General features: G+C 34.1%; 3 protein-coding genes across 14 annotated transcripts in view; all 3 read left to right on the top strand.

Moving 5' to 3' along the window:
• The first annotated feature begins 902 nt into the window (after positions 1 to 902).
• LOC123718157 (protein D3-like) lies at positions 903 to 1533 on the top strand. The gene has a single exon (XM_045674579.1). It carries the CDS (start codon positions 968 to 970, stop codon positions 1526 to 1528), a length of 561 nt encoding a protein of 186 aa, XP_045530535.1. The 5' UTR covers positions 903 to 967; the 3' UTR covers positions 1529 to 1533.
• Positions 1534 to 1675: 142 nt separating this feature from the next.
• LOC123718158 (eukaryotic translation initiation factor eIF1) lies at positions 1676 to 2478 on the top strand. The gene has a single exon (XM_045674580.1). The coding sequence runs from the start codon at positions 1831 to 1833 to the stop codon at positions 2161 to 2163; it is 333 nt and encodes a 110-aa protein (XP_045530536.1). The 5' UTR covers positions 1676 to 1830; the 3' UTR covers positions 2164 to 2478.
• A 1275-nt stretch (positions 2479 to 3753) lies between these two features.
• The window catches only part of LOC123717940 (dynactin subunit 1), a 31972-nt gene continuing 17037 nt past the window's right edge, over positions 3754 to 18688 (top strand). For 5 of the 12 annotated variants that reach the window (XM_045674197.1, XM_045674206.1, XM_045674203.1 and 2 more), the window contains exons 1-10: positions 3754 to 3929; positions 4004 to 4188; positions 4724 to 4860; positions 7108 to 7140; positions 12157 to 12213; positions 15484 to 15592; positions 16431 to 16538; positions 17076 to 17273; positions 17339 to 17549; positions 17802 to 17825. In XM_045674197.1, coding sequence (XP_045530153.1) covers positions 4012 to 4188; positions 4724 to 4860; positions 7108 to 7140; positions 12157 to 12213; positions 15484 to 15592; positions 16431 to 16538; positions 17076 to 17273; positions 17339 to 17549; positions 17802 to 17825 — 1054 coding nt within the window. In that variant the 5' untranslated portion in view covers positions 3754 to 3929; positions 4004 to 4011. Of the gene's footprint in view, positions 3930 to 4003; positions 4189 to 4723; positions 4861 to 7107; positions 7141 to 12156; positions 12214 to 15483; positions 15593 to 16430; positions 16539 to 17075; positions 17274 to 17338; positions 17550 to 17801; positions 17826 to 18151; positions 18175 to 18688 lie in introns of all 12 variants that reach the window. The other 7 variants (XM_045674202.1, XM_045674198.1, XM_045674208.1 and 4 more) reach the window with 6 other exon arrangements.

Genomic DNA, 18688 nt, shown 5'->3' with positions numbered 1-18688 from the left:
CGTAAAACCATGGGCCCAGGCCTGGCTCCTTCCCTGGATGGAGAACACTATGTGCAAAATGTATTTGTTGCTAAATACAACAATATACATACTTTACAGTTTCAATAGATATTTACATAATTAATATCTTGATCTATACTATTAAATTATTGTTCTTAATATAATAAAAAAGGATGTGGTATTTTAATATATACAAGTATTCATAGTTTATTTTATTAATTAAAAAAGTTGCCTTTTACATATTTCTCTGTATTCAAATTTTGAACGTTGTTTACACATAAGTAATTATTTTATAATTGCTTATGTGTAATTACTATATATATAATTGTTATTCTTATTCTATTGAAGAAAATAAGCATGAAAATAAGCTTTCGTTACCTTAAGCTTTATTATCATGATTATTACGGACCCTGACCATCAAATGATATGTCGAAGTGAATTAGCCACACGCATTTAGACAATAAAATAAAATTTCACCTTGTAGTAATTAGTAACTGTACATAGTGTACTTCCACTTTCGCAGTTTAGATAGAAGTCGATTATCATTACATTATAGATTGCTGTGCAGCCTCAGTGTTGCTAGGCTGTATTAATACATACTGCTTGAAATCATTTCTACAGACAAAATATACTACATATGAAAAAACAATTAACAAATAGATCTCCTGCAATTAATCATTGCTTCAATCCTATAATTTTAGGCTCTAAAGTCATTATCGGTTTTCAATATTTTACTTATTAAATCGATATTCATTTGAGCTCTGATTATTTATAAGATAAATTTTGTAACTGGAATTATGCATATAAATATCTTCTCCCTACAGCCACTCAAATATATTATTATTGTTTATCTGTGGCATAAAATATTTCTTATTATTTGTTGCTATAGTTACCATATTATTAGGCGGAGTCAGTAGGCCAAATCTAGAAACAATTAAATAAATTATTATTGATTTTATGTGCAATTATGTCGGACGTGCAAAGTCTTTTTAATAAAAACTCGATCATTCCGGATATTATAACGATTGCTCCTTCAGAAATATTAAATATTCAGTATCAAAGTGGGGTTACTGTTAATTTGGGGAAGGAGTTGACTCCAACTCAAGTCAAGGACAAACCTGTAGTAAAATGGGCTTGTAAAGATACCGAGTATTATACTTTAGCCATGATTGACCCTGACGCACCTAGCCGGGAAAAACCAAAATTTCGTGAATGGCACCATTGGCTAGTGGGAAACATTTATGGGGGTGACCTTAATAAGGGAGAAGTCCTTTCTGACTATATTGGTTCCGGACCACCGAAAGGTACCGGATTACATAGATATGTATTTTTAGTTTTTAAACAACAAGAAAAATGTGATTTTTCTAAAGTCCCAAAACTTCCCAATAATTCCGGAGACAAAAGAGGCAAGTTCTCTATCGCTAAGTTTGCTCAAGAATATAAGTTGGGTACACCTATAGCTGGAAATTTTTATCTTGCAAAATATGATGATTATGTCCCGAAATTGTACGCTAAATTAAAGGGATAAATGTTTGATTTACCTGTTTCTACAAAGTACTAAACTTTCCAAAAAAACTGGTAAATAATGTACATGTGCATAATAGACTAGATTTTGTCTATGGCGTCAATCGATATCTATATCCGCCTCCGTTGCGTGACATTACTCATTTTTCGGTCAAAGTCGCCATCATCCGCCATTACCTTTTGGAGTTTGCGTAAATTGGTCGTTGCACTGTCTGCGTGTTACAATCATCAGCTTTGTTAGTGACAGTTTTCAGTGCGTTGTATCGCAGTGTTTTATTGAAACAAAGAGTATCGCCGTTATATCGTATGTCCATCCAGAATCTCAACACATTCGACCCATTCGCCGATGCTATCAAAAGCTCGGAAGACGATGTTCAAGATGGATTAGTCCACGTGCGGATCCAGCAACGGAACGGGCGTAAGACATTAACAACGATACAGGGCCTCTCCTCGGAATATGACTTGAAGAAGATCGTACGGGCATGCAAAAAGGAGTTTGCGTGCAATGGTACAGTAGTGGAACATCCCGAATACGGAGAAGTTCTGCAACTGCAAGGCGACCAACGTGAAAACATTTGTCAGTGGCTCACCAAGTCAGGCCTGGTAAAGCCCGAGCAACTTAAAGTACACGGTTTTTAGACCGCAACATGACGTGTGACATCATCATAGTTTCTAAATCGTGCGCGTAACCTATCGAATAATGTATTTAGAAAGCACAGATATTTACAGAGATTATATTGAAGAGGCCTGCTTCGCGCCCTGTGCCTTGCTGTCTCCCATTAATGTAAAAAATAAATATATTACTAATTGACGCCGTCTTCACGGACAGCTTTAGTTGCAATTAATACCGAACGAAATAGTTAATAACTCACGTTTTGTTTTTTACTACACTATTATTAAATTGCTGTAATAAGTATATGATGTGTCTCAATAATTAAAAACATGTTTTTGTAAGTGTTCTCTTTCATTCAAACTGGGTACAATGTCCTCTAACAGTAAATTCAGTGAAAGTGGATATTGCCATCTGTATAGTGTATAATTTCCAAATACCACTTAGTTGACAGCTTATTAAATATAAATTATCTTTTGTCAATACTTCATGAATTGGCTGATGCCAGCTAAAATATTCCACTATATTTATTATTATTATAAACCTGTGTATAATCTTATTACTGTTAAGTAGTTTCAGCATAGTATACCAACAATTGAAGTAGTATTAACAATTTATTAAATGTATTGCCATTTATTTGTGTAGTGTTAGCCTAGTGACATCAGCGTGCAACTCTCATCCCTGAGGTTGTAGGTTCGATCCCAGCTGTGCTCCTATGGATTTTCTTTCTATGTGCAGATTAAATATTCACTTGAAGAGTGAAGTAAAAACCATTGTGGGAAAACTGGCTTGCCTTAGATCTAAAAAGTCAATGGTGTGCGTCAGGCACAGGTGGCTGTTCACCTAGAAAGATTGTAGTGACACTGATTTATTTATTTATTTTTATTGCCATTTAGCATTGGAATATATATATAATTGATGATATAACAAGTTTTGGTATCTTAAAGAAATTAGCACAATGCAAGGAAGTTGAGTCATGGCCTTAATTTATTGTTACACAATGTTAAGGTCATCTACATATAACAATAAAACATGATTTAGATATGCTTTTTTGTATGATGGCAAATGTTTAAAAAATAATTATAACTGCAAATTATCATTATTCATACTTTTCAATTTCTATACCAAGTTTTTATGCCTTTCTTAAAGTTTCTTGTCATGTGAATGTTTTATATTGTCAGGTATACACAATTTTTTAAAGTAACTAAAAATATTTAAAAAATATATTTAAAATAAACATACATTGGTGTATACTTCAAAGAATGAGTTGGAGATGGATTTATTAAATTGGAATTTTGTTGTGATGAATAAGGATTCTGTATTTTTAAATAAACGAGTTATAGGTTTCTTTTGTTATAGTTTAGTGCTATTAGGTTTACCCTTGCAAACATACATGACGTATTGGTTGTAGAGAATAAATATTAATCTATTGAGGTCTACTAGACGGTTGCATTGTTTTCTGCCGATCGGAAACAATTTTCCTCTACTTAATCTGTGTTGACAATCACAGACTAGTATTCTAAATGCTAGTATTATTTTGTATCAAATGTCAATGACAATTGATTCCCTTTTGACTTTCGGAAAAATAAAACTGTCAACTTTGACACATGATTCAACTACGAGAGTCAGAGTACAAGATTCAGTTTTCGTTTTTCATAAATTTTACTTAAACCATTAAAAAAAACAATAATACAATAGAGAAGAAATAGGCTTTTTTCATAAAGCATTTAGAATAATGAACTAGTAGACCATTATTATAATAACATCATTGTACCACTTATCCAGTCTCAATAAGGTAAAACTAAATAATAGATCGTATTTTAAAAATTGTTAACATTTACATAAATTATTTTTTGTATTCTGTTTCAGAGAAAAAAATGTCTGGTAAGCAATTTAAGTTGGGGCAAAGGGTGTTAGTTACTGGAAAGAATGTGAAAGGAGCTATCGCCTATGTTGGTTGTCCAACATTTTCAACTGGCAATTGGGTCGGTATTATACTAGATGAGCCTAAAGGGAAGAACAATGGCACAGTACGCGGACATGCCTATTTCCAGGTACAATAAACACTATTATTCGGTTTACTTTGTCAGACTATTATACATATACCTGAATCAAAAAGTCCATTGCTTGTCTCTTTTGAACTTCATATAGCGTGAAAAGCTAAGACATTATGGAATTATTTAACTATATTAGCACTTTGTGTAAACTTATGTAGCACATTAATTGGCCAGACAGGATTGGGCATGGTGGTAAAGCATTTGATGACTTATGTGCATATTATAAACATGGTCATATGTTATGGATTGTGTTGTATGCTTGTAAATTCTCAAAAATATATAAAGAGATTTTATTGTTTTAGACTGTTTATGATTGTAAAAAGTAATTTCATTAGAGGAGAGTACACACTGTAATGTTTCATGATTATTTAAGTTATATTAATAAATAATAATACTATTTTACTGTTTACTTAAATATGTAGTTACATTTTAAATATGAAAAGCAATGATTTGTGAATATATAATTCATATTGAATAAGACTTAAAAGTTTATATCCGCATGCAAAAACAAAAAAGAAACAATTTATTTCAGTGCGACGAAAATTTTGGTATGTTTGTTCGTCCGAGCCAGCTTCAAATATTGGATATAGATGATAATCCAATGGAGACCTCCATGACAACATCCAGTGAGGACACAAAGACGTCTATACCTAATCGGCGGCTGAGCAGGTATGTATTAGAATTAGCATGAAAGTTATTTATTTTTCGTTGAAATGATTTTTATTTATCTTACAGTCTATTGATTAATAATGATAGAAATTTCATTGTTAGTAGAACTAGTGAAAAAAAATTCCAGATTCACTTTTAGGGTAATCAAATGTATCTAAAATTATTTAAATACTAACTTGATTTCAATATTGTTTTAATGATTTTTTTTTGTATTACCATTTGTAAAATAATATAATGATAGATTTAATCCTAACTTCATCAAAGACCCATAAAAGTCCTTTTTTAACCAACCATTTCAATATTAATAATAAAAACAACTGTCTAATAACTTTATCTTAACAATAATAAATTTAATATATATGGGTTTACTGCATTGGTAATTTAAAAAGTATATTCCTAAGTGCTTCAACAAAGAAACAGTGTGTGGAAGCTGGGAATGAATGGTATACAATACATATAAGATATACAAAGCAAGTACTTGTGTTATTTTATAAATCTCATAAAGCTAGTCTAGGCTCAGTAAATTATACATTAAATATTTAGTTTATAGAGCATTTGGGAATTTAGTTTTAATCGCGTTGAAAGTAATAAGAATTCCTCTTATGTTAGAAGATCATTCCAGAATCATAATCTAGTTGTTGTGTAGGTAAGGTTCTTAGTTTTAGAGCCAGAGTCGAATTTTAGCTTCTATGACTTTTAAATGAAAAAGTATTAAAATTTTGACGTATGGGAGTCAATGTTAAAACAAAATTGTTTGTTGCTATGTTTATAAATGCCTTTGGTGCACTAGGACTAAGTTTGTTCCTGAGCTTAATATTTAATTCTTGGTTTTGGAGTATTTGGGCTGTTTGCTACAACATTGCCATTTATAAACATAATATAACAAATAATTAAAATAATTGCTATTATAGCAAACGGTAGAGCAGATTAGGAAGGTTAATGTCTTAGGCTGTTCTCATAATAGTTCTCACTTTATATTAAATAAGGTGTTAGATTATTATATAAATCTTAGATTGTCTTCTGGAAATAATCAAACTGGAACTCATTCAAACATATGTTATTTAATATATTGAAAATATACTTAGGGGCCAAGTACAAATCATGTTTTATATTATGATAATGGAAATGATCTTTTTGTATAAATATTTTTATATAAAATTGTGATAGTGGAGTTTCCTTGGATTAAATCCATTTAATATTTAGAATTTGTTGCGGCGTCAGTTATGCCCACAGCAGTGTATTTATATAAACAATTGGTATATTTTTTATAGTTTAATCTAGTACCTTTTTAATAGATTTGCTCTATAAGTGTAACAAAGCAATAAATGGAGTCTTTCTGTTTTTTGTCTGAACATTCAATTGTTTCTTCATAAACAAAATGTTATGCAAAAATAAAATAGAGTCATGTTAAGCCTAGAGTATGCATTTTTTAAATCTCTTATCTTTTTGCTAACAAACAAATTGAGATGTTTTATAAATTACAAAAAAAAACCCGCACAGTTGAAAATTCAGACCTCAAAGTGTATTTTAGTTTTAGTCTATTCAATTAACTTTATTGGTCGTTGTGAATTCGATGAGTTACAAATTTCAATGTAATTCTTCAAACTGATTAAATGCTTCTTTGAAAACTTCTCATAGTTCCAAAGACCAGGGATTTGAGACAAAGTCAACCGCTACAGCCAATGCATTTGTATGAAAATCAGATTAGCTGACGCTTGGTCACGTGAAGAAATTACTATTAGAAATTCGTTACGCGTTAGTGGATCACGCCTATCGCCAAGTAATTTTGTCTCAAGCCCCAGGAGTACTTCCATCTGTCAAATTATAACAGTGTTTCCCAACGTGGGCCACGCACGTCAATTTCATTGTAAAGGGGCTATTTGAAATTTTTTTGAAATTATTTGGAGTTTGAATTTCTGTTTATTTTATTTACTTTCTATTTTCGTTAACAATTTTCTTGTAATTTTTTACTATGATTTCACTCATTAATATTAAAATTATGTAAGTTACGTAGGGGTCAAAAGAATTTTGGCATGGCTAAGGGGGCACGGCTTTACACAGGTTGGGAAATACTGGGTTATAGTATTTTGACTATTGACATACTGGAGACTTAACGCCACCTGCATGTCAAAGTCAATACAATTTGGCATACGGGAGACGCGCTTAGGGTTGTCTTTGAATTTTACTCTAAAAATTTACAGCGGCCAAAAATTTATGCTAGATTCTATCATAGTGTTTTTTTGCTAGTGTAACAGTTGCGCAGAGGTCTAGGCCGACTACGTAAGTACTCATTAGATCTATAAATCACGCTTTGCTTTGTGCACTTCAATACGTTGTATCAATAGGATTACTCTTCAGAGGCCCAAGCCCCTTGTTTTCTATTAGGCCACCCAGGTCACCCGGCCCCAGCTCTATATGCCTCTGGTCAAGGGTGGATCTAGATCAATGGAACTGGCTATGCTTTACGTTATACGTTACTGGATCCGCCCTTTTATGTACTGTGTAGAGTCCGAAAATTAAAATGTCTTAGAATAGAGAGAAAATAAGATAATAGAAGTATTGGCATCTTTTAGATAAGACACGACGGTTTCCTTAAGATGTTTTCCTGAACCGTACGAGCGAGCGTCGCCCGGTTTCTATATGTAAAGCATAGGTTTTTGTTACGAGTCCAAGATCTTTGGGCAGCTCGAAGTACGACCTCAAAAACTTGGATGTTTGTCTATCTAACTCACTACAGGGCCGAAGTTAAGGGCGGTGTTTGCTTTAAAATGTTTCTCTGGCATGAGAGGCTCTCTTACCGTTCAACAAGAAGAATCAATGAAGAAGAAGAAATGTACAGTCGTGTTGAGTGAAATTTTGTTTCCAATTGTTTTACGTTTTATAAACTTTGTTAAAGGAATCGTTCGTGTATTTAATCCGAAATGATAAAAATCAGTGCCGCTGATTTTTGACAACCTTTTGAGTTCGTGGTCTCCGATTTCTGTATCTGTTTCATGATGATGTTTGTAGGTGATCAACCTCCTGTGCCTGACACACGTCGACTTTTTGGGTCTGAGGGAAGACGGTTGCTTTATGATGTTTTCTTTCACCATTCGAGTTAATTTTAATGTGCACATAGAAGTACGTAAGTGTTGGCGTGTCTGGTAGCGGATCCGGTGACGGTGTTACTGCATCCAGTGTAGAATGTTTCCCATAAAACCAACTTCAAATACAACTAAAGCTTTTGTTATACTCGGTTGCGAAGGTAATTTCAAATATGATATAGTATTATCTTTCGATCTTGGAGTATTATTGTTGATGTTTCAGTTATTAGGAGTTTATTTTGTTTGTTGGTTGTAGTTCTAATTTTTTTTAAAGGAATGAATGAACCTCCCAAAAAACCATCTTGATTCCCCCTATTTGGGGCAAGTTGGCATCACTGACAGCATCATACTTAGGGCGAGTTGGGGACGCCTTAGACCCAGTTACTCTGCGATTTTTTTTGTCTTACAAACTGGATTGCCCCCAAAAAGAAAAGTTGGTATTTGGTCTATATGTTCTAGTGAATTAAACGCGTAATAAAATATATATATATATATATGATCGATGTCATCAGACGTTTTTTTTATATCCAATGAAGCTCCGAAGCCGCTGTTTTTTTTTAAAATTCTCTATAATCTATGCTCATCAGAGATGTAGGATTCTAATTTTCAAATTGGTCCAGTAGTAGTTCTTCTTTTAATATTAGTATAGATTAAAAAAATTGGAACAATGGAATTGGAATTGTGACAATGGAATAGACAATTTGCGTAACCATAGATTAGTTACTTGTCGATAATATTATCATACTGATAATCAAAAAATATTGTACTAACATAAAAAAATCTGGTATATTTTTATAAATGTGTGAGTATTACTCAGGTAAATGTAATAAAAAAATCCTTTCAATGTAAGAACCGTGAAATGTTTTGTATTAAGTATTTCACCTTTAGCAATATCTTTAGTATATTTGTTTTTGTTTATATATAATTTATGTAAACTGTCCGATTATGAAATGAGTAAACATTTTTATATGTCTAATAGTTGAATTATATCTTTAAAATATCAAAATCTAGTAGTGTTATAAGCATTTATGGGTCTGATTGCTTGCCTTTCGATTTGTGACACGTCACAAAATCGATTTCACATCGCAAATCTTATTTGTTTTAAAATAATTTGCGTCCATGTGCTCATAATATATAGTGTTATTACTAGCTGACCTGGCAATCGTTTAGTTATGCAAAGATTGTTACAGTATTTATACCGCAATTAAAATGGGGATTGATAACTATATTATGTTATGTTGCTGGGGTTGCTTTTAGCGAGTCCCACACTCTGGAACTGCATTTCCCTAGATAAGATGCTAGGCTAAGTTAGCCTAAAGCCTAAGTTAGCTGCTAGGAAAAGGTTGACAGATGCCAATTGACATTTGACAGTTGACACTTATTTGTTAGTAGTATTGCCGTGCTCATAATATATCTTATTATTTATTACTAGGCAATCATTTTGTTATATAAAGATTATTATAGTATTAAAACCGCTATTAAAAGGGGGTTGGTAAAGAAGAGGGGGGGGGGGAATGGGGTGGTAATCACTAATAATAATAAGCCTTTATTTCACAAAAATAAATATATATAGCCTCGTTCTAGGTTCTAGTTTACCCCGTCAGCATCCACTTGTCAGCCACCCTGTCAATCTTGTCAGCCTCTCGCTCTTTTGCCCTTGTTTCTTTGTCCTTTTGTTTCTCCTCACAAACGTGTGTTAAAAATAGTTTACGACCTACAGAATTTACACAAAATGTTTTAAAAATCGGTCAAGCTGTTCGTTAACCAGTTCAATCTCCTGACACAAGTATTAAATGTGTATAAAGTATAAAAAAACGTCGTCAACACACGCACCTGCAAGCCTTCTGGTACTGTGAGTGTCCATGGGCGGTATCACTTTATATCTGATGAGCCTCCTGCTCGTTTGCCTCCTGTTACATAAAAAATATAGATTATATTTCTGTAATTCTAATTGTATTCACGTGACAAGACAAAGAGATTCTTGTAAGGTTTCCTCGTTAATTGACATCTTAAGTATGGGCTACACACCGTATACAGGTATGCCGTTATGTTATGTAATTATTTGCTAAACTATGTTCGTCTAAATTCTAAGAAAATAACATTTCTCATTAAAACTAGCGATGGACACACCTGCCAGTGTGTGGAAGATGTTGGCTGGTCTATGCAATATAAAGAAATCAAACACACGAAGTAGTGCTAGTGCTAGTTTCCCCATTTGTGACAGTGAGTTGGTGGGGCTTTGTACCCACTATATAAGCGAGTCCCGCACTCGGTGAACTTCGTTCAAAAAGGGCTCAATCATTTTGACAGTTGGCAGTTGACATTTGACACTTAGTTGACAATTGTGATGTTTTATGGAGCACTTAATTTTTGATGTTTTCATATATTCCTGTATATTGTATAAGGATGTCACACCAACATTATGGCCACATGATTTTTGGTATCAATAACGAGTTATTTGGCAATTTTTCCAATTGTCTATGTACATAGACTTTTCATACGATTAAGCCTAACTAGGATAACATGAGAATATTTCCGGAGTAGTTGTCGCGTCGGGAGACGTCGAGCCCTTTATGTAAACAAAGTGCCCTTATAGGAAAGGGAAGATTTTGACATTCTACATTCATGACAGCTACATTGCTTCTCGACCACAGATCTGGTAACATAGTCATAGTTAAAATATAATTATATAAATAATCTAATTGACTAAAAATATGATAATTTAAATAAAAAGGATTTTTAATATAAAGTGCAATCCAATAACACTTACAGTCTCTACTAAATGGACGACACTCTGCTCTAGTGTTCCTTTCACTTAGCACGGTTTAGCACTTAAGACTAACGTTCACTCACACTAATTCACTAATCCAATTCATTTTTTATTGTTTCCTCCTTGCCATCAGTTTTTAAGTATTGTTCTTTGAATATATAAAGTGTGGTCTTTGAGCGAGAGAATTTTTATGTTAAGTAATACGGCATAGACATATTGCCAGATGGCTGGCGAGTGCGTTGCCGTCCTTAAACAAATATATTCATACTGAATTTACCACATCGATAGATTTGAGTAAATCCTTTGAATTGGATTCGTAATGAAAACGTTGTCTTCGTTAATAGTTTCCTGTCATCCTAGATATCACCGGCATATCATAGCAAAGTAGAACAAATACCAACTTTATCTCAAGCGTGAGTTTTTAATTAGACGATAGATTGACGATAATCTTGTTGTTCGTTAAGGAGTATATGCATTTGTCGTTTTTTTTGGTTGAATAGTCTACTGCTACTGTACTTTATTTTATTGCATATGGCTTGGCTAGAGTTGTATTACTATATTTTATTATCACCCGCATTTTAGGAATTGCTACGCTCTTGAAGTACGATGTGCTTTGATCATGATAATTTAGGCATTTGGATAATTTTTTATATAACAAGGGGCAAACGGGCAGGATATCTGACGTGATACCGCCGCCCATGGACACTCGCATTCCGTTCAAGTATTTCGTAAGCAGATTAACAGCAATTACTCCCCCCCCCTCCCCTTCCTCTTGTCAGCAAAAGTAAGCTCTCAAAAATAATACTATGTATACATTATTTTTTGTACAAATCCTCGAAAATGAATTTCATTGTCAAGCATAAAATGTGAGGGTATGTGTAAAAAAGTAAATAATTACTGTTGATGTAACCATCAAATAAGAAAATCAAAAACCCCCGTCCCGCAGTGATTATATTAGAGTGGCGGAAAGTTTCTTGTGAGTTCTTCTTGCCCGCTCTACGCCTTTGACTTGCGAACTGGCAGTAAATTTACAATTAATTTAACTTCTTTTCTGACGTTCATAAGTGTAATCGTTTACCTATATGAATACAGTTATTTTGAGTTACTTAAACTGCCCCTGGACTTAAGGCTGCGCTTAATAAATTCATACGCTCTTAAAGGGTGCATTATTTCATGAAGCGTCTTCTACCAGTGGTGATTTTCTTCTTAACGTTAGTATGTTGTGATATCGTGAACTCGTGCGTGAGGTGCTTGTTACAATAATTACATGACGTCCACACTCTGATGCACAAATCAATGCATTTGTAACATGTGTACAGTTTCTGTTGTTGTTTTAACGAACTTGAGAATTTGACGCCGTACTGTGCACATGCATATTTATCAAATAACATATTTTAAAACTCATTTATGACTAATGGATGTGTACTAACTAATGAATTAAAGGGTGCGTCGCAAACCGTCGCCAGCGCAGTCGAAAGCCGGGAATTTATCGATGTCAAGGTAACATTATGTATTTACTGCACATGTAATTACTAGCACATTTGGAATATTTTTTTTAATGACGGGGCTTGTAGTACCTATAGACGTTTGGTATATGTTCAAAAGTTTCAATGTATATATGTATATGGCGGTTTTAGGTCTGGCCCTCTGTATTTGTTTAGTGATATATAATAGGCAAGTGGGTGATCTGCCTGACACACGCCGTCGACTTTTTGGGTCTAAGGCGAGCCGCATTCCTCACGATGTTTTCTTTCACCGTTCGAGCGAATTTTAAACGCGCAAAGGACTGGACTGAGTGAGGAGAGAGGAATGGACTTTCCATTGGTGCACAGCCGAGGCTCGAACCTACGACCCCAGGTCTGGGTAATTAAATACTCAGAGATTTGTAAATATTTACTAAATGAGTTGAGAAACTTGCCCTTCGGAAACAAAATTGACGGATATATATTTTTTATAATAATTACTTTATATATAAAAGTAATATATAAATGTCTGGTATATTGCGTTTAAGCTAGCGGTCGTATTCACTGGAAACTTGAACACCTCTTATATATAAGAGGTTAAGTACATAATGTCTGTAGGTACTCTAGAAGCCTTTATGTATAAGCTATCTCATTTGTTTGGTATTAGTTTACGCCAGCATTGCTGTGTGAGCACGATTCTTATTCAGTCAAAGTGTCATTTGACTTTTAATAACGATAATGTTGACGATTGGATATCGTGCTTGGTACAGAATCGTAACGATTACAAAATTTTCTTGTTTGTACTTATAAAAGCCAATTTTGAAGATTTTATTTTATTTTTTAAGTTAATAATTATAATGGCCGTCTATTTCAGATACATTACATTTATATTTCTGTCACGCCATTATTTCTCATCTGTGTTCCCTTATTTGGCAAAGGCCTCCTCCAAATCCCGCCAGTTTATGTACTGTGCTAATCTCCTGTTACGAACTGCTGATTCCTTAACCTGGTCTATTCACCTTCAAACCTTTTGCGTTTATTGTTAGTACTTTCTTGCTGCACTTTTCTGTTCCTCTTGCCATGTGCCAATTTCCACTTAAGTTATACATCGTTCTCTAATAAATTTAATTTAGTGTACAGTGATCAATTTTCAATGTAATTTTGTTTTTAATTGAGCATATACAGTTGTAACAAAAATTTTGTGTCTAACTTCACGAAAGGAAAGACTTGGGGTCGTTCACCCTAAAGGTCATGAACTCTTAACTATTCGTATTAGCTGTTCATTTGATTTGACTATAACATGAGGTCGATGGCTAATAATATTTTTTCAGTTTCCCATATTTACATTTAAAAACACATAGTTCTTGTTATATACTGTCTGTCTATATATATGTTGCATGTCTATATTCTCGCTGCAGAGGTTAATTCTAAAATTTTATTGGTTTAGTTATAAAACTTATGTAACAGATATAAACGCGAATTTTTAAAATTAATTTAATGTCATTTCGAGTGCTTAACACTGTTCTTAAGATACTTCTCTCGCGGGATTCAGAGTGTTTAATAAGTTTTATTTAACTTAGCCTAATTCGCTTGTACGAGCATTCGTACAATTCTTTTATGTTTATGAAAGCGAGTTATCTGTTATGTGGTATATTGAGAATGTTAAAACGAAATTGTTTCGTTATTTGTAACAGAACTAAATGTACATTGTGCAGTTTTATTTTTAATAATTTTCTTATTATGCTATGCTATTGAATCTTGTCTTTGCTGTAAATAGAGGTACACGATATGGATGCGTGGAAGTGATCTGTAGTGTAATTTACTCTATTGTCTTTGGCTACAATCATTTAGTTTCGTGATTGTATTATGACGCGTTGCCTATAATATCCTTCCGTGGTTATCTATTTCGTGAGCTATGCACAGGCGCACTGCACATTATTATTTTGTGTATGTATAATATTTAAACGTCATACTACTGTACAAACTTAGCAATTCACTACAGTTGAGTCAAATGTCTACTAAGAATTAATGAAGCAGAACTTATGCTGATCTCTGACTATGTCTAAGCAAATCTCGGAATTCCTGCTACGTTGATAAGATTTTGGCAATCAAATGTAAAGCGAATCGATTAGAACGTAGTTGAAATCAGTTTTTGTCTTCTACAGTTGAAGGTATACCTGCAATTTAAACAAGTGGAAAGAAAATTGCTACATCATAGTGTTAACATAATGATAGAATAACACGAAAGAATACTTTACTTAAAAAGATTTTACTGAAGGGTTCAGATACAAGTTTAGTATTCCTTACATCTCATCATATCACTTTGCTTTGTCCACTCAGCACTTTTGCACTAGCTTTTGTTTTAAATACTTTATTATTAATAATAGTCAAAGCTGTGTAATTCCTTTAGAATTAACTGATTTGCAGACTGATTTGTTACAGTCCTAGGCTGTGGTATCACGTGGTTGGTGAATTAAAGTTTAATATCACTAATTCTAGTAAAGCTAAGTTTAGTTCTGAATTGAAGACATAATTTGGTCGGGCCAAATGAATATCTTTAAAGGCGACACAAGTGACAAGACGAACAGTTTCATATGAAAACAAACGGTTTTTTTTTTTCGAATAGTATTTCTATTTTTATGAATTAACTTATTAATATTTTGTTATTTGACTTTTAAATAAATAAGGTCGCGGTCTCGCAAGACATTGTATTTATTGATAGGATCGCTGTCCGTTCACATGGTTTAACAATTGTTTTCGGGCATTTGTTCACCTTCCAGTCGATACCAAAAAAGTCTATGACTCAGCTGTGAATTCATGTTTATGATACCAGTTTAGTAAAGAAATTACAATTGGAGGAATTCAGATTAGAATCGCCTCTTTCTACGAAGTTTTAACCGATTTTTTTTTTATATTGACCGATTATTGTTACCGATACAAGTTCGCTTGTTTATCCAGGGACAGGAATAGACCAAACTTCGGTGGCATCGTCATAAGTTGAAGGCAATTGAAGTGTTACCGAATGCAGGCAGTCATTTCTTAGCTAAGACTTCTCATTAGGATTTGCCAAAGGCTATTAATTTTTAAGACGCTGAACTGGTATGATAAGTGACTTCGTCTAAGGGCTTAATAAATGTCAGCACTAGTTCTACACTTAGAGTAAGGTCCAGAGGCGGAGAGTACCGCGAATGTATCCTGTATCATCACGATAGAGTTCGCGGTGAGTTTCGACTCGGCTTACGCTTTATAAGTCGAAGTACAGGTTGGTTGGATGTTCTGAATGTTATATTGATAAGAAGTCTATCAGTTCCAGGACATCGTTAGCGAGTAGCCGCCAGTCATTGTCATCGTTCATCTCTCCGACCACTGAGCGGGCCTCGTCACCTGATTTGACGAAGCGTGCTTCGTTTGTTGAGGTAAATCAGTGGCGCTACAACCTTCTTAGGTCTGGGCCTCAGATTTCTGTATTTGTTAATCTAATAGGTGATCAGCCTCCTGTGCCTGACACAAGACGTCGAGTTTGGGTCTAAGCCGTGCCGGTTTCCTCACGATGTTTTTCTTCTTCGTTAGAGCGAATGTTAAATGCTCACTGAGAAAGTCTGTTGGTGCACAGACGGCAATCGAAACTACGACCTCAAGGTTGAGAGTCGCACACTGATGCCACTAGGTCAACACTTTTAATTTATATCCAATAAGGAATATTTACGTTAATAATTGTTGCCAATTTAATGTTCATAATTCAAATTCAAAATCATTTATTCATATGGGCAGGGGCGGATCTACTTAAGGTCTTTTTGGACTGCAGTCCACGGCCCCGTGGGATACAAAGGGCCCCCAGTCCCCGCTGAAAACAATAGGCGATATTTTGAATAAAAAAAATAATATATGAAATTTTAAGAAATTAATCACCGAGCGCGTCTATCGAACGGTGTATTGTTTCGCGTGTTAGTCTATTACGGGGACTTTCCAGTTTGCATTTAGGTAACACAATATACTCTCATTAACGTCTATAAAGAAATACATATTAAATGCTAAATACTTCATATTTTGCATTATCGATACGAATACGAATTATGTACGGGTTAGCTTACAATATAATTTATGAAATTGTATACATTTTCCTTACCAAAGAGCTTGTGATGATATGTTTTGGGTAGCGGGAATCCTTTGACTTTATTTATTTTTTGTAACAATTGATTTTTTTAAAAATATTTCTTTGTAGTTTGTTCAGTGTTTAATCTCAAATATTTCCAGACGGGCTTCGTAGAAACATTGACACCGCAATTTACTCCTGGCCAAAGTATCACTTCGCCTCAACCGTCAACTGAGGATAAATTGGCTAATATGCAGGCGCAACAAGAGGTATGAGCTATATTGTTGGACCACAACTTCTAAAGAATCGTACGCTCTATGAAAATTAATTCACATTCAACTAATCAATGATTTTATTGAGGTAAAACTTCTTTAGCGGCGTTGGAAAAAAAAATCCGTCACATTTTCCGGTTACGCGTCACATTTTCCCGTTACGCGCCATCTTTTTCTTGTACCTACCACAGTTGATTCGAAGCCATTAATAACAAAAAAAATAATAACGATAACAATGATATTCTGTAATAATCTTAGTAGTAATAAGGTAAAATGAAATATTTGTATTCATGTCTATGATATTAAAAGCCTTTTGTTAAACTTTATCTTATTTAACGTTATTTAACAAATTTCTGTGATGTTGCATATAGTAGATCATTTTTCGAAAAATAAGGTCCTAAAGAAGTTTCACTTCTTACGTGTGTAGTCGTACACGCACACATTTCTTTATGAATTGTCAGCCTAACGTAAGATTAATGATTTAGTTTAGGTCTCAACTAATTTAGAACCATATTAATTGTAGAGGGATTTCAGATAACAAACCTCAAAATCGAAGTGGAAGACCTAAAAGAGAAGCTGGAGACGATTAAGGTCCGTCGCGCAGAAGATAGGGAGAAGCTTCGAGAGCTGGAGCGGGTTAGGCTTCAGCTGGAGCAAGCCAACGAGTTCAAGGTCAAGATTATGGAGTCCCAAGCCCAGCTGCAGCGGGACTTGCAAAGGGCTAAGCAAGAGGTCAGTTTTCTTGATCATGACATGCTTCAGAGTCGAGAAATATGGCTAATGATTGTTACGAACAGGTTCGTGAAGCTCAAGAAGCCTTGACAATCCACAACGATGAAACGGCGGAGCTACAAGAAGCGGCAGAGATGGCGGCGCTGGACAAGGAAATGGCCGAAGAGAGGTCAGAAGCGCTGCAGATGGAATTGGAACAGTGCAGGGAGAAGCTGGAGGAGGCAACTCTGGACTTGCAGCTGATGAGGGCGGAAATGGAAGCCGGCGGAAATATACGTGAGTGGATATATCCAATTGTTGTATGAAGCTGTCAAATCGATTGACATGTATCTGAAGTGACAGATGCCCTAAGCGTTTGAAAGTTTTGCTAACTGTCATATTGTATGACAGCCATTGACTGTCTCTTTTGACAGATGAATGATTAATTGTCTCTTGGAGAAATTTTGCCTCCATTTACAGACGCTAAATAAAGTTAGGATTGTATATGCTAAAATAGCTTTGATATTAATAAAAGTGTAATTTTAACAGAGAATATGACCCAAGGCCATTATCGTGAGTTGACAGTAGGTAGGACGTAGGAAACTCAGCTGAGGAACAAAATGTGTGTAATGTTTCAATCTTTCTTGATCTATGAAGCTTTTAAGATTTATTATCCCTTGAATTCTCCAGGAGAACTTGGTTGCGGCGTGCGTCAAACATTGTATTACATATTTTGTTCGTCAGATTTTGTCCTCTTAAAGACTTTACGATGTTTTAAAAAAGTGAGGTCATATTTTTGTATATGTTATGCAAATTATTTATGTTGCCTACTTAATGACGTAATAGCTAGCATCATAGCATGACTTTATTATTGTAAGCTTTTTCTGTTTATTTTATAGAAATGTTCGCTCAATTGAAACGTGTACGTATAATTTTGTGTACGTGATTTTGAGCACAGTCAGTCATTGAATGTAACAAAAACTTGTCAAAGGTTAGAACAAAAATTGTATTCACTGTTAACAGTTTTGTCAGAACATTTTAGGTTCGTTTCCCTCTCGTTTTGCTTTTGAGAGCTGTCACAAATGTCAAGCTTCTTAATGTTTTGACAGATTTAAAATTGAAATGTATGTGTATTCTATAGCATTCCAAAGTGCCTGAAATACACCTAATCCTGTATATTAAGCAGACAATTTAACGAAAAAGAGATAAATAAAAACTTAAAAATCATTATTTTTATTAAATTTTCATTGAGGTCATTACCCTGAGGTTAATGACCGTAATAGTTTGCGGTTATTCACCTTCAGTCATTGAACTGTCGATGATTTTAATTCGTTTGAATGAGTTTTTGTTACATTTTCATCGAGCTATGTTAAATAGCCAATCATTCTAATTCATGCATACCATTGTTTTGTTTCATAAGAGATCAATTAGCCGCG

The sequence above is a fragment of the Pieris brassicae genome, chromosome 14 (genome assembly GCF_905147105.1).
Source record: "Pieris brassicae chromosome 14, ilPieBrab1.1, whole genome shotgun sequence".
Taxonomy (NCBI): Eukaryota; Metazoa; Arthropoda; class Insecta; order Lepidoptera; family Pieridae; genus Pieris; species Pieris brassicae.
Note: the sequence above shows the minus strand (reverse complement) of the source record. Positions and strands in the feature narration are given on the sequence as shown.